At 41.3% G+C, this 16,811-nt stretch overlaps 1 protein-coding gene across 1 annotated transcript in view; it reads left to right on the forward strand.

Annotated features, from left to right (window-relative positions):
- The first annotated feature begins 6,678 nt into the window (after positions 1–6,678).
- Positions 6,679–16,811, forward strand: part of ece2b (endothelin converting enzyme 2b) — a 68,357-nt gene continuing 58,224 nt past the window's right edge. Inside the window, exon 1 of the mRNA XM_063016351.1 lies at positions 6,679–6,953. Coding sequence (XP_062872421.1) covers positions 6,921–6,953 — 33 coding nt within the window. The 5' untranslated portion in view covers positions 6,679–6,920. The remainder of the gene's footprint in view (positions 6,954–16,811) is intronic.

Consider the following 16,811-nt stretch of genomic DNA (forward strand, 5'->3'; position numbering starts at 1 on the left):
ATCCTCATCCTTGGAGTGAGAGAACAAAATCTCAAATTCGCATCAAAGCAACTTTAGGTTGTAAGTATTTATCATGTATTTATGTTTTTTTTGATGTATGCATTTGTCCATTTAAAGGTATTACAACGAAAGACAGACAAACAGACAGACAGACAGGAGAAGATTGAATCTGCTATCCTATTGTGGACAAAGCATGAACAAAAATGGTTGTTCATTATACAAGCACTGATCGATTTCTGGTGCTGGAGCCTGTCCCAGCTTTTCAATGGGTGCAAGGCACACAGTAACACCCTGGACAGTCCATCGCAGGGCAGACACACACACACACATTCACTTATGGGGCAAATCAGTGTCTCCAATTAACCTGATTACATGTCTTTGGACTGTGGGAGCAGAAGAAACCTGCGCAGACACAGGGAGAACACGCAAACTCCGCACAGAAAGGACCTGGACCATCCCGCCTGGGGATTGAACCCAGGACCTTCTTGCTGTGAGGCGACAGTGCTACCCACTAAGCCACCGTGCCGCCCTTTATTCAAGTTTATTAAGTATTTTTAGATCTTGCTGTAGTGTTACTTTAATAACCCAGGTAGAAATGTAAAATCGATGTGAATTGTTTTAGGAAACCACTGTAAATCAGAATATGAGTAATGTGGTCATATTTCCTGAATTTATTTAGGATGTATTTAGGATTCTCTGTTTACCCAGAACATTAAATTACCTGATCAGCTGTCACTTTGACTTACAGTCGTAGCTGGAGCTTTTTCACTACATAAATAAATCAAAGGACTCAGACATTTAAATAAAAGCATCTTGTATGTATCAATGTAGTAAGCAAATCCTCATCTGGATAAAACAGAACAGCAAACACATAGCAGTTCAATGATATTCAGAATGAAACACCGATCAATATATTAACAGAACAAGCGAGACCTTCCCCCAAGGCCCAGTGTTTTTTCTACCTTCCCTCTTTCCACCCACTCATCCTCTCTGTGGGAATAATGGATCAGCGACCTCCAACAGGCTGGAAGAGTTGCTATGGTAATACTATGACAACGCCTCAGCTCATCTCCTTGGTGATAATATGACCAGTACAGAACATCAAAGTTACAGAGTGTAAATAATTGGAAATAAAAAGATAACAAGCCATAATAATAGGTCATAATGTGTGAAAAGGATTTTTATTAGGAACTATGATGCCTCTAACCCAGTGTTTATTTCAGAACCTATTGCTGCCACCACAAAGACACAAAAAGAAATCACAGTTATTACATTACAAACATTACATTTCATACAGACAGTGTAGTGGATAGGCACAATTACAGACTGGCACCCATGCCTTCTATTTGATTTGCATATTTATTAGCATGCCTGTAATAAGATTATAAATGAAAAAACATTCTATTCATTCATTGTCTGTTTTACCACCACTTTATCCTGGTTGGGTCTGATTTATTTGGTGAAAGTTAGGAATCACTGAACAGGTTGCCAGTTCATCACAAAGCAGACACATTTACGGCAATTTTAGTATCTACAGGTGACCTACATGGACTGCATGTCTTTGGACTTCTGGGAAGAAACTGGAGAACCTGCAGGAAACCAACATGTATGCAGGGAGAACATGCAAACTCAGACAGACAGGACAGAATCAAACCCAGGCAGTTCTTGCTGTGAGGCGACAGCATTAAAATTGATTCATCTTGTTTTAGAAATTGAAAATCAATTACGATATATGCATTCATTTTACATAATTAGCCTTTAAAATACATATAATAAGAATGAATACATATTAGTAGAAGGCAGTAAGGTATCCATGCAGGTTGTGTTGATGCTACGAACACTCACTTTCTTTACCCACAGGGGGGTGCTGGAGCATATCCCAGCTTTTCAATGGGCGCAAGGCACACAGTAACACCCTGGACAAAGGCGCCAGTCACAGGGCAGACACACATACACGCACATATTTACCTATAGGGCAATTCTGTGTCTCCACTGTGGGAGGAAACCGGAGCTCCCGCAGGAAACCCACGCAGACACAGGGAGAACATGCAAACTCCGCACAGAAAGGACCCGCACCGCCCCGCCTGGGGATCGAACCCAGGACCTTCTTACTGTGAGGTGACAGTGCTACCCACCCAGCCACCGTGCCGCCCTGCTGCAAACAGTCTTGGGATTTATTTGAGTATGAGTACTATTGATTTTCTTTTCCCAAGTCCTCTTGAGTCCTCCGATTTCTTCTTACCATAAAACATGCTGTGATGGGCTTTATTCCAGGGTGTCGTGTTTTAAGCCCAGTATTTCTGGGGTAGGCTCTAGACCCACTGTACCCAACTTTTCAGGGTCATACTTTGTGTACCACTGTTTGATTGAGAGATGAATAAACATGAAAATCCTTTGAGAGGATACAATATGTTTTTGTTTGTATTTTTTTCTGCTTGTGTTTTTGTATTTCTGTGTGTGGAAGTGATTTTCCAGTTCCTGGTAGGCCTTGATCTTACTCAAGGTGAGCTTAGCTGATGGCAGTAGACAGGCCTATAAACAAAGCTATCTGTCTCATGACCTTGCATTTCTGGCACTAATGAGAGTGGATGCACAAATGGTTTGGATGCTCGCTATAAAGAAAATCAACCTCTGTTTTAACAAGCCATAATAGATCAAAAGTAACAGTGACATTATTCTACTGAGGTATTAATTATGTTTAGTCATATATAAAATTCACACACCTCCCAAACACAGCTGTCCCCCCTCCAAAAAGAAGTACTCAGTTCAAATAAATATTTAACTCTAATGAATCAGTGTCTACTATAATATCAGTTTCAATATTTTGCTCCCTATTTTTGAAGTTTCATAGCAATACTGGTTTTGTTCAAATATACAAACATTTTTCTGACATCTCCAGTACCAACCATTTTCCAAAGAGCATGTCTTAGCTCTTACATCTGTCTGATTACTTAAGCAGTATAGCCCAACCAGAGCTCTTCAGTTAGCTAAGGCAGGCTTACTGCTAATCTCTAAGACTACTTGTAGTTTAGTAGATGTGAATCTCTAGGACTACTTGGTTGAGGTTATATTTAAATACATGGTAATATCAAACTCAGCATAATTGTAGTTCTATCCAGTTAACCTACATGTTAATATTCTTGTATTTTTATACATTTATAGTTCATTTATTAGTTGTCAGATATATTTTTCTTTCTTTTGTTTTAACAGTAAAAGAATTACTTAAATTACTTAACTGGAAACTTTGCTTATACAGATGTCAAATTGAACATGCAGGAATAAAAGAACCACTTAACAGTAACTTTCATGTCAGTCTAACTTATGGCTTTTAATTGTCTGTTTAGCTGTAGCTAACTAAAGTGGAGAAATCAATAGGTCATCTACTAAGGTGATTTAGTCCATATAATCAGATATTGTTCAGGTTTGTTAGTGAAGTGCAAGTCCTTAAATGTTTAATGAGGGTTGGAAGCACTTTAGTCACTGAACATCCGATCATTGTGTCTGTCTGAACAGAATGGCAATTATTTTAGTTTATGTTCTGATAAATCCAGCTTCTCAATCTACTGCAACTGGTAGGAATGAATATTAGATTTAAGTTATAATAATAATTAGAATGGCAGGGTATAAACACTGTCACTGGGGTGGTACCTCTCAGGGTACATGTTTTAATTCTTAGTTAGAGGTCCTAACTAATTCACAGTGCCATAAAAACACTCAGTATCAAGTGCTCTTGTCTACATAGTAGACAAATTAGATTATACACACCCAGGCTTAATTACTGCAGGAATTTAGAATTTTTAAAAGGCATGGACACACCATCCAATATATCGATGTAAAATTATAAATAAACAGATTTCACTCACTAGCTTTGTGTAATGTTAGGATCTGTCTGTGTTCCCAATTGTTGATACGACAGGAATGTTTTTAAATGGCAGGAACCTTCCCACTGTAAAATGCAGAAAATGTAAAATGTAACATAGTTGTGGAAGTGTGATTGCCAAGGATGCTTTGTTGATTCAGGCCATATTTCAGGGAACCATAATTGTGCTCTTCAGAGAATCCAAAGAATTTAGGTCATTAGTCTTTTATCTGAAGAGCAACTGGGTACAAACATGAGGAAGCTAGATACAGCCATGCAAAACGAGAGAAAATCAGGAGAGGGACTTTTTCACAGCACTGTGACTAACCTAACCTTGACTCATTACTCAAGAAAAACAAGCATTCTATATATTTTCAAATGAACAACAAACTCTCACAGCCTAACTCGGACTGGGCTTTCTGAAGTGCTTCACTTTTACCTTGGCTGTGCAGACATTACTTCATTTGCCCAGTGGATCCTGACTAGCACCAGTCACTTTCCTGATTCTTGGTGCGGTTTGGTTAGTTAGGGGTAATGAATCGTTCCAAAGAAATGTGTGGAAATAGATCTGAAGTATCCAAGAAACCTGTCATGTCATCTTCAGAGGTCATCATAAAAAGTTTGGCCAGTTGGGCTCTCTGGTGCCCCAAACATAAGGTTTTCCTGGCTGTTATTCAAAGTATTTTTTCAAAGGTATTAGGGGTACATAAAAATAATTCTGAATTGTCTTAAATATCTTCACAATGAGGATTAAAATCTATTAATACAAGTATAAGTGTGGCCATTGCTGCTTAGAGGGGTCCAGCCAGTTCTTAACTAAGCTGTTGCTTTTTAACAAGGATGACATTAGTCATAAGTGTTAAATGACATTGTTTTTTAAATGAATTAATATATGCTTTACAAAATATGTTTCTACACAAGATCCCTTGGTGTAATATCATGTTTTGTTTCATGAATAGAAATAATTCAGCGTGGCAATAATGAATGAAATGAGAGTGGGACTACTTTTTCACATAACTAATTACATTTTAGTTCTAGTCATTAGACAGCACCAACAAGCCATTAAAGTCTTTCTTAATGGGCCATTATCGTACCTTTCAAGGTGTGCCTACGTTGCTTTTACTTTGGAATCAAAATGTACCTGTACAGCATTTTACAGTGTACCGATTTATTAATAAGTGGCACAGTGGCTTGGTGGGTAGCACTGTTGCCTTAAAGAAGGTCCTGGATTTGATTCCCAGGTGGAGCGGTCAGGGTCCTTTCTGTAAGGAGTTTGCATGTTCTCCCTATGTCCGTTTGGGTTTCTTCTGGGTGCTCCGGTTTCCTCCTACAGTCTAAAGACATACAGTCAGGTTAATTGGAGCTACTAAAAGTTATTGTGAGTGTGTAAATGTGTGTGTGTGTTTTTGTTTGCCCTGTGATGAACTGGCGACCTGTCCGGGGTGTTTCCTACCTTTCACCCAGTGAATCGTACGCACTGTTAACAATGGATGAATGAATGATTCATGGATTTTTATTTTGGGTGCTGCTTTGTCTAAAGGGTATCCACGGTGATGCCTGACCAACTGTGAACCTGACCAGGGCAAAGAAGTTAGGTGCCCTGTTCTGGGTTTAGTTCCAGTTTGCATCTGTAACCCTATAACCAGGATTTAGCACTAAGTGAAAATTAATAAATGAATAAAAGAATGATTTTCGGATTTAGGGCAGTTGTAGCGTAGTGGTTAAGGCACTGGACTAGTAATCCAAAGGTCACCGATTCAAACCCCACCATTGCCAGGTTGCTACTGTTGGGCCCTTGAACAAGGCCCGTAACCCTCAGTTGCTCAAACTGTATACTGTCACTTTGGATAAAAGCGTCTGCCAAATGCTGAAAATGTAAATGACTTTTATTTTGGGTGCTGCTTTGTCTAAAGCAGGGGTAGGGAACATTTTACCCACTGAGGGCCAGATTAATAATTACATATCTGGTCACGGGCCACAGACTACAATGACGCAACATACAGCCAGATAATATAGGCTTCATAAATACATAATGCTGATGGTATGTGGTGTTTATATTTGATCTCAGACTTACCTTATCATAATTTCAATGTGATGGTTGTGAATGTTTGGTCTTGACCAGCTGTGGAATATCTGGGGGCAATGACGTCGTGTCATAACTCGTATTTGTTATGTCTGTTGTCTCGTCTGAAGTTTAATTAATTGCATAAAGCCCAGACAATAAAATCTAGGACACATATGGCGGGCCACATTTGATTGAGCGGGGGGCCGTGTACGGCCCACGGGCCGGAGGTTCCCCATCCCTGGTCTAAAGGGTATCCACTGCGGTGCCTGACCCACTGCGAACCTGACCAGGGCAAAGAAGTTAGGTCCCCTGTTCTGGGTTTAGTTCCAGTTTGCATCTGTAACCCTATAACCAGGATTTAGCACTAAGTGAAAATTAATAAATGAATAAACTAATGATTTTTTGGATTTTTTATTTTGGATGCTGCTTTATCTAAAGGGTATCCACTGTGGTGCCTGACCCACTGCGAACCTGACCAGGGCAAATAGCCAGCTCAAATTGATTAATTTGATGAATTGTTTAGGTTTGTAATGACACCATGAATGGGTGTGGTCTTCATGAGGATTCCCACCTGACCCACGTGCTGCGTGTTGTGTGGACAAGGGCGCGTGATGAGAGTCGGGGGGGGAGTGAGTAAATGAGTGAGAGAGGGAGGGAGAGTGTGTGAGAGAGAGAGGGAGGGAGAGTGTATGCAGGGTGATCACAGTGATCTCACCCAGCTATCAGCGTATGTTGCACAACAGCGAGTCGGAAGCAGGAGAAGAGGAGAAAACCAAACCAGCTGCCTTCTGATAGGTACTGACAACACGCCTGCATTCTGGATCTGAACTGAGCTTGAATAAGGAGCACAAACATGCGTTCTGCACGTTTCTTTTAGCTGAGTTTGGTAGAAGACATGGCTTAGCACGCCGGCCAGTGAAGCCGCATGCATGCAGAGGTGGAGGGTGAAGCGCTCCTCGCCCGCTCGCTTCTTCTCCCCGGATCTGTGTCTGCACCATGAGTGTAGCTCTGCAGGATCTGCGCAATAACGTGAGTCCTCTCGCTTCATTCTCCTAAGCACATGTTCTCCGTGTGTGGCCCGATTTGCCGTGTTTAAAGCAGACGAACAGCTAACACGGGTCCGAGCAATCGTGACCTCCTGTATTCAAGCCCAGATGATTTCTGGCTCGTCAATATGCATGAGACAGAAACGCTGCAGCTTGAACACATCGCGTAGCTTGTTTGTTTTTTCCTGCCTGCTTCAGTTCACAGACGTGATTAGGCTGTAAATAACAGATCACAACTAAATCTGAACATTAACTTTGTCACATGGATGAAAACAGACAACCAACGCACAGGAACGCTCATGTTTTGTTGATGTATCTTGCTTGGCACGGGGCTTCAGAGCAGAGCGAACTACATAATATTCGTTCAGATTTTTCCAAGCCGTGTTTTTTTATTTTTCTTAAGACATAATTTTTCTTTTAATTTAGATCTATTTTGGGAGAATTGACTTGTTGCTAGTAAAGGAGTCTGAACACGTTGTGATTAAAGGTGCGCTTCCTCTGGTGGCCGCGTATGCATCCAGTCCTGCAATCTGCGCTTACTATTGGCTACTTGGCTACACATGAAAGCCAGGCTGTTTGAAGTGGAAAATGATTGACACGGTTTCCATGGAGACTGGATGTACGAGTTTCACTGTTTCTGTGAGGGTGTGTTGGTATATACAGATGCTGCATGGCAATATCATCCTCAATCACCTCAATCAGAGGCTCTCCACTCCTCCTCACCTCTTTGACAGCAGGGTCACACTTAGATGAAACACTGGACCACACAAGTGCATATAAAATAAAAAGGAATCGATGTAAAATGTAAACATTATTAATTTTTTAAATAATTAATATTAAAAAATATTAATATTAATATTAATATTAATATTAATATTAATATTATTAATTTTATATTACCCCCCCCCCCCCCCCAATTTTCTCCCCTGATCTAGTCGTGTCCAATTACCCTGAATGCGTCCTCTATACTGATTCGACCCTTCACCGCTGACTGAGGACGCCTCTCAACTGACATACGCCCCTCCGGCACGTACAGTCAGTACAGATTGCATTTTTCACCTGCAAGTGCAAGTCGAGTTCATACACCGACGGACACTGTGTACGGAGGGCCACACCCCATCAGCATTATTCCTCAGCCCTGTGCAGGCGCCATCAGTCAGCCAGCAGGGGCCGCAGTTGCACCAGTTGTGTGGACCTATGATCTGACTTTTTACCCCTAACCCTGAACAACAGCCAATCGTTGTTCATGCAAACCTGTAACTGTAAACGCTTAATTAAAGGTAAATTATTTTAAAATCAAACACTTATAAATAGAGCTGGGTGGTATGACAATACATTCGGTATACAGTTTTTCATTCCTCATACCAGTTAATACAGTTAATACAACAGCTGTAGGCTTCAGTAGGCAAATCATATAATATTCCTCTATAGACAGTCGAGAAAGAAGGCTTCAGAGCAATAATTAAAACTGTGGATTCCAGGTATGTCTTATGGGGAGAAAATACTTCAGGTCAGTTGCTAAACCAACGTTATAAGCAAACTGGAAGTGGAGATATATTGTTGGAGATAAGTTGTCCATTTTTTCTACAACAGACCAGTGGTCAAGTTGTACGGTGGAATTTGCAAACTACATTTTATTTGTTAAAGGGAGACCTAAGGGTAATTGTACAGTACTTAAATATTAAATAAACAATAAAAATTGTATTTATTGCAGCTGTTTTACGTGTACTGATTCCATCATATATTGCGTCATTTTGTGGGGCTAAGCAAAGCTTATAGTACACAAAACCTTCATTATATACAGTGTATCACAAAAGTGAGTACACCCCTCACATTTCTGCAGATATTTAAGTATATCTTTTCATGGGACAACACTGACAAAATGACACTTTGACACAATGAAAAGTAATCTGTGTGCAGCTTATATAACAGTGTAAATTTATTCTTCCCTCAAAATAACTCAATATACAGCCATTAATGTCTAAACCACCGGCAACAAAAGTGAGTACACCCCTAAGAGACTACACCCCTAAATGTCCAAATTGAGCACTGCTTGTCATTTTCCCTCCAAAATGTCATGTGATTTGTTAGTGTTACTAGGTCTCAGGTGTGCAGAGGGAGCAGGTGTGTTCAATTTAGTAGTACAGCTCTCACACTCTCTCATACTGGTCACTGAAAGTTCCAACATGGCACCTCATGGCAAAGAACTCTCTGAGGATCTTAAAAGACGAATTGTTGCGCTACATGAAGATGGCCAAGGCTACAAGAAGATTGCCAACACCCTGAAACTGAGATGCAGCACAGTGGCCAAGATCATCCAGCGTTTTAAAAGAGCAGGGTCCACTCAGAACAGACCTCGCGTTGGTCGTCCAAAGAAGCTGAGTGCACATGCTCAGCGTCACATCCAACTGCTGTCTTTGAAAGATAGGCGCAGGAGTGCTGTCAGCATTGCTGCAGAGATTGAAAAGGTGGGGGGTCAGCCTGTCAGTGCTCAGACCATACGCCGCACACTACATCAAATTGGTTTGCATGGCCGTCACCCCAGAAGGAAGCCTCTTCTGAAGTCTCTACACAAGAAAGCCCGCAAACAGTTTGCTGAAGACATGTCAACAAAGGACATGGATTACTGGAACCATGTCCTATGGTCTGATGAGACCAAGATTAATTTGTTTGGTTCAGATGGTCTCAAGCATGTGTGGCGGCAATCAGGTGAGGAGTACAAAGATAAGTGTGTCATGCCTACAGTCAAGCATGGTGGTGGGAATGCCATGGTCTGGGGCTGCATGAGTGCAGCAGGTGTTGCGGAGTTACATTTCATTGAGGGACACATGAACTCCAATATGTACTGTGAAATACTGAAGCAGAGCATGATCCCCTGCCTCCGGAAACTGGGTCGCAGGGCAGTGTTCCAGCATGATAATGACCCCAAACACACCTCTAAGACGACCACTGCTTTATTGAAGAGGCTGAGGGTAAAGGTGATGGACTGGCCAAGCATGTCTCCAGACCTAAACCCAATAGAACATCTTTAGGGCATCCTCAAGCGGAAGGTGGAGGAGCGCAAAGTCTCGAATATCCGCCAGCTCCGTGATGTCGTCATGGAGGAGTGAAAAAGCATTCCAGTGGCAACCTGTGAAGCTCTGGTAAACTCCATGCCCAGGAGAGTTAAGGCAGTTCTGGGAAATAATGGTGGCCACACAAAATATTGACACTTCAGGAACTTTCACTAAGGGGTGTACTCACTTTTGTTGCCGGTGGTTTAGACATTAATGGCTGTATATTGAGTTATTTTGAGGGAAGAATAAATTTACACTGTTATATAAGCTGCACACAGACTACTTTTCATTGTGTCAAAGTGTCATTTTGTCAGTGTTGTCCCATGAAAAGATATACTTAAATATCTGCAGAAATGTGAGGGGTGTACTCACTTTTGTGATACACTGTACATGGTGAAATTAAATCTTTTTATATTCTATGTACTTATGACAGTAGAATAAGCCACAGACATATAAAAAGTCCCAGTAATACCGTAGTGTTAGTAGTACCGTGATACAATGGTCATATCGCCCAGCCCTACTTATAAACTACAAATCTAGCAAAATAATAAAGTGTCTGGTGCCGAGAGCAATGTTGGAACACTTATCAAGCTTAAAGCTGGTAGGATAAATAAATATTGTACTAAGTGTGTGTGGTTAAATAAATCCCAGTTCTTTGTTTTCCTTGAGATCACAGTTACAGTCACAGATGAGGTATGTTCTTAAACTTAAGGAGGTCGTATATGATATAAAAATAATCAAGTGCAGTCGAATGTATTGCACATAAGCATAGACATGTAGTGTATAGGCGTGGTGACATGGCTGAGGTCTGTACAATTATACAAGACCTACCATTTTTGCCAGAAAAATAAATGCCCGAGCGAAAACAAGAATGATGTCATGGCAAAAGGCGACAAGATGCCAGCAGGAATTATGTCAGCTCTGATGGCCTGGACACCTGTTTACAGTAGGGAGAATGGCTAGCCGTCTGAAACATAGCACTGCTAGTGTTAGCTGGTGTGAAAATGACTACATAATACAGCTCATCCATGGTTGGAATTCTTTCCTGAGTCCTAAGTGTATTTCTGTGTAAAATAAATTGTAGGTAGTGCCTGTAGGTACGTTTTGGTTTGATTAGGGGTGGTACTTGGTCTATGAATATAAAGAACCTTTTTATTATTGTACAGTAATAATAAATAAAGAATAGAAGAGCCCAAAACATATTTAAAAGTGTCACAGACTGTGCACCCCCGATATCAGTGTAGCCACATACAGCTGTAAGGGATAACTTTGTCATGGCAGTCTGTGACCTTTTTTCTTTTGACTGAATAATTGGAACACATGTCTTTGTCTAAGAACACTTATTTTTAGAATAAGCACACTAAATATTTGGTACATTATTTAGATCCTTTCGTGTTAATCAGCTACTTTTAATAGGCTTCTACTTTTAACGAGGTTCTGGCATTCTGGTTGGATATTTATTTACTCAGACAAAGACTTCTCACTTGTCACTTGTACCACCCACATGGCGGCCGAGGAGAGCTGAGAGCCAAGTTATCGTTTCATCTGACAACAAAACTTTTTTTGTTTTGTCCATGTATTTAGCAACAAAGCTTACTTAAGATTTAGGGTGGCAATATTCGAGCAATGACTTCTTGTGCGTTCATGTGCATTGTCTGCCGTGTTAAAGGTGATATTTTACTTACTGTGGATTCTGGTAACTGTGCTGTCCGGATCTTATTTGATCTTAGTGCTGCATTCGACACTGTTGATCAAGGTCTTTTAATTGGCAGGTAACCTTGGTGGATTGTCAATATATATGAAACCTTAGGTAAAACATCTTAAGGTTTCTTTCATCCTTTCTGTGTGGAGTTTGCATGTTCTTCCCATGTCTGCGTGGGTTACCTCCGGGAATTCCGGTTTCCTCCTACAGTCCAAAGACATGCAAGTGAGGTGAATTGGAGATACAAAATTGTCCATGACTGTATTTGATATTGAACTTGTGAACTGATGAACCTTGTGTAATGAGTAACTACCGTTTCTGTCATGAATGTAACTAAAGAGTGTAAAACATGACGTCCTAATAAATTAAAAATCAAGATTTTTCTATTTGTTGCCTCTGCAATGTTTCTTGTGCCTAGAATTGAACATTAAATTTAAACCATGCCTTCGATCCCTGACAGAGTTTCCTGTTCAGCTAGTTACTTGTTTATTTTGCTGAGCCTTTAAATACAACTAAATTACCATTCCTATTTTCCAACACTGGAACAGTACTGTAAATTAAAAATCCTGCAGTTAGACCCACAGTAACCTTGGTGCCATTCATTCTTTTATTTTTCAAGCCGCTTCACCCTGGACTTGGTCACAGTGGCTCCAGTGCCACCTGGAAACACTGGGCACAAGGCAGGAAATCAGGACTGACTATCAGTACAACAGAAGGCAACATGCACTAATGCACTTTCTCAAAACTAAGAGCAGTTTAGTGTAGACAAACCACCCTCTACATGTGGCAGGTGGGAGAAACCCAAAGTACATGAAGAAAACGTAAACAGACACTGGGGTAGCATAGAAAATAGCTGTGCCACCATGCCACTTCTTATGGTATCACGTAACAAAAAATTTAACATCAATTTCACTCTTAATTTACAAAGATATTTTACTGAAGAATTTATGAACATGTTGTACAAAATGCATTGTGCGTTAATGTTTATTAAATGGCCCAAAATCTACTTCAATAAAAGAACTTTTATTAATTATTAACTAATACTTCCCTTATGTTATGGATTTGTAAAAGCGAGTGAATTATGGTAGAAGAGCTTCAGTTAGAGCTGTCAGTGCTGTAAATCAGATAGATTAGTGCTCATATAGCTATAGGGCCATTTTTCATAACTTCATTATCTGACAGAATATTAATAACATGCCTGTGGAAATGCTCAGTGGTCAAGGTATTGGATTAGTAATCAGAGGGTTGCCAGTTTAACCCCCACCACCAAATTGCCACCTTTGGGCCTTTGTATTTGGTCACAATTGTAAGTCGCTTTGGATTAAAGCATCTGCGAAATGCTGTGAATGTAATTGTTAATGATAATAGCAAAAGCTGATGACAGCCAGTGAGAAGCTCTTAATAAAACAGGACATGAAAAATTACTGTTTGCTTTGTAGTTTGTGTTGTCCTGTTTATACCGTGATTTCTTGTTTCTTGTGCACAGCCAAAGCAGATAAGCTTTATTAGTCCATGTCAAGGTCCATGTAGGTAATGTCTGGTACTAAAGGCAGTAACAGATGGACTGGGAAATGGCTAATGGCAGGGCGAGTTTTGTTAACGGAAGGCAGTCTTTTAGAAAGAGGATGGAGTCTCCATAAGACAGAGACCATAATATCATAGGTCGTTTTATTTATTTTATTTTTTTTCAAAACTAGCTTTGGGGGTGAAACAAAAGACATTTTTGACTTTATGGTTAGCACTTCTTTTTTGTGTGCTCGGAATTGGGCTATTAACCCAAATTATGTAATAAATACCTTTAATATGAGAAAAAAAAGTTGTACATTTTGATAGCTGTTTTACAATACACCAATAAGGCATAACATTATGACCACCTTCTTATATTGTGTTGGTCCCCCTTTTGTTGCCAAAACAGCCCTGCAACTGAGATGCACTGTGTATGCTGACACCTTTATATTAGAACCAGCATTAACTTCTTCAGCAATCTGTTGGATCGGAACACATAGGCCAGCCTTCGCTTCCCACGTGCATCAATGAGTCTTGGCTGCCCATGACCCTGTTGCTGGTTTACCACTGTTCCTTTGTTGGACCACCTTTGGTAGATACTGTCCACTGCAGATTGGGAACACCCCACAAGAGCTGCAGTTTTGGAGATGCTCTGACCCAGTCGTCTAGCCATCACAAGTTGGCCCTTGTCAGACTCACTCAAATCCTTAAGCTTGCCCATTTTTCCTGCTTCTAACACATCAACTTTGAGGATATAATGTGTACTTGCTGCCTAATAAATCCCAACCAACATATGTGATGAAGAGATAGTGTTATTCACTTCATCTGTCAGTGGTCATAATGTTATGCCTGGTCGGTGTAATTAGGCCTCACGCTGTTTTGCTCATTGGTGATCTTTATTGGCTGCATCATGGCATGACTAGCTGAGGAGGACTAGCTGAGAATCTCAGCACAAACTGAGGACCTGGCTGCTTTCTCCATATTTGCTATACCCTTTCTGGCCTCCCTTCCCTTTGACATGGACAAAGTGTCTGTTGAGTGCCCGGTTAAATTAAATGGTACAGTCTTTACCATTCTAGCTATAACTTGTGCTAAATATTGCATTATAGTGTATAACTGTGATCATAATATCCCTTATTAGGACTAGTCTGTGGAGTGTGCATAAATTGATAGATAATAAAGTGTTGATTAACTAAATCAGCTTTGTTCTGTGGATACACAAGGTCTGAATGAGCAGCCACACCCCTCTTTTAAAAGGTCCACTCTCCTGATTAGTAACACTCTTGGTTTTTTATAGTTTTTGGCGAGGCTATACTACCCCATTCTTTTGAGCTCATATGGCCTTTGCTTCCACATCCTCAATTTGTGTCCATTGCTACTGTGAGACAAACCGGCCGAACGCTCTCGTCAGTGCAGCTCCACTTGGGTGTGGTGGTGTGGGAAAGAGTGCTTTTAGAGCTCTCTGGAGGTGGAGTGCTCTTTCTCTCCTCGACCCCTGCCTGACCCTCGAGGGCTGCTCAGGGCTTGGGAGGGCTGGTGCATCCTGCCTAAGGGTGTGTGAGTGCAGGGAGAGGGCCACACTTTCCTGTGTGTGTGCACGTCTGTACACATATGTGTGTGTGTGTATGCATCTGTACATGTGTCTGTACATAAATGTGCTCAGCGGTCGAACTTCACACCTTCACACACTCCGGGTGATGTCCTACACCTTTGTGAACAGACTGAAGTTGTTTGCCCTACAGTTACAATTTGTGCCTTGTTCACAGTGGTTGCAGAATCAAGCCCCATTACTGCTAAGCTGCCACTGTTGGGTCCCTGAGCGAGGCCTTTAAACCTTAAATCTAGGCTAAGATGTCTAGTGTATGGACACAGAACTCATGGAGCAGTTTGAGAAGAAGACACACATTGTCTCTTCACACTAACCTGATAAGGATGTACATTTTAATCAACTTGACCACATAAGTATAAAGAACGTAAGTACTGACTGGCTTTTTTTGCATTTTTCCCCAATTTTCCTCCCAATCTGCTTTCTCTCTACTGATGTTGATCTCCACCCTGATTAAGGAGACACGAAACCAACACACACCCCCTTCAACACATGTGCAGTAGCTGACTGCATCTTTACACCTGCGCGAGGCGAGTTCATATGCGGATCAGCTTTGTGTCTGAGCCACAGAGCCACACCCTAATCAACGCATTATCCCCCCTCTCTGTGTAGGCGCCATCAATCAGCCAGCAGAGGTTGAAATTGTATCAGTTATGAGGTCCTGTCCAGGACCCCCCTTGAACAACAGCCAATCATTGTTTGTGTAGGGGCCCTTGGAGCACTTTTCTTCTTCCAGCATCAACAACTAGGTGGTTAAAAATCCCAACAACATGGCTGCTACTGCTAAATACCAGAACAACACAGAATACCATGCCATTATGATGTTAGTGTCACTGTACTGCTTAGAATGATCCGACACCAAAACATAATCTGGTCAGGGTGGGTCCTATGGGGGCCCTTTCCCATTAATAAATTAAGTCTAGTGAGGGACAGTGGACAGTGACAGCCTAGTGGGTAGAGCTTTGGGATATCAACTAATGCCTAGTTCACACTACACGATTTTTGCCCTGATTTTCGCTCGGCGAGTGGTCGGCGCTAGATTTGCCGGCTCTGGAGCAACTCGGCGTTCGCTCAGCGATCAAAACTCGGCTCTCAATCGCTAAGTGTGAACTACCCAACAACTCGATCTGACCGGCTCGCCGAGTGCTTGGCGACCGGATCGAGATTTCTAGCATGTCAGATATCTGATCTGAGTTGTGCGACTGGCAGTGAGTGCTATGTCGAACTGCCAATGAGAACACAAGATACAGTGTGAGGGGAAACGCAGGAGAGGAGTGTAAACAGGTGGGACAGGGGGTAATATAGTTTATATCAGAATACACCGGCGCACACACGTTTTACAGTATTTCTGACCTTATCGTTCTCTACAAAACACAAACACTGCATTGCAAAAAATATTAATTAATCTCCAACTTACTATAGAACAATCCATACTGTTCTTGTTGCCAAATCCACTCAGATTCATTTATTTTTCCTCCTTGATCAAACACTTTGATCGCTTGCTACTTGTTGACGTGCATTTTTGGACGTGGTATTATTAAACCTCTCATCACTTCTCACGTGTGTTTTTGTGTAAAAAATCCCCAAAAAACTGTAGTTTGGGAGACCAGAGAAGCTCGCCTGTGATTCCAGTTGGTGACAGATCGTGTAGTGTGAAACCCCCTATCACCGTTCAGTTGTGTAGTGTGAAATACACACCGACTGAAAGACTCCCGAGTGCAAAAGATTCAGTCGTGTAGTGTGAACTGTACAGCGACCCGACAAATTAGAAAGTCGTGTAGTGTGAACTTGGCATAAAAGGTAGGTTGAGAGTTTGAATCCCAGCTCTGCCATGCAGCCACTATTGGGCCCTTGAGCAAGGCCTTTAACCCTCTCAGCTACAGGGGCATCGTAGGTCTGTATATGTATATATGACAAATAAAGGCATTCTATTCAATTCTATTCTAGATGGACTATGGTCAGTAACTGAGT

Source organism: Trichomycterus rosablanca, chromosome 20 (assembly GCF_030014385.1).
Source record: "Trichomycterus rosablanca isolate fTriRos1 chromosome 20, fTriRos1.hap1, whole genome shotgun sequence".
In the NCBI taxonomy this organism is placed as follows: Eukaryota; Metazoa; Chordata; class Actinopteri; order Siluriformes; family Trichomycteridae; genus Trichomycterus; species Trichomycterus rosablanca.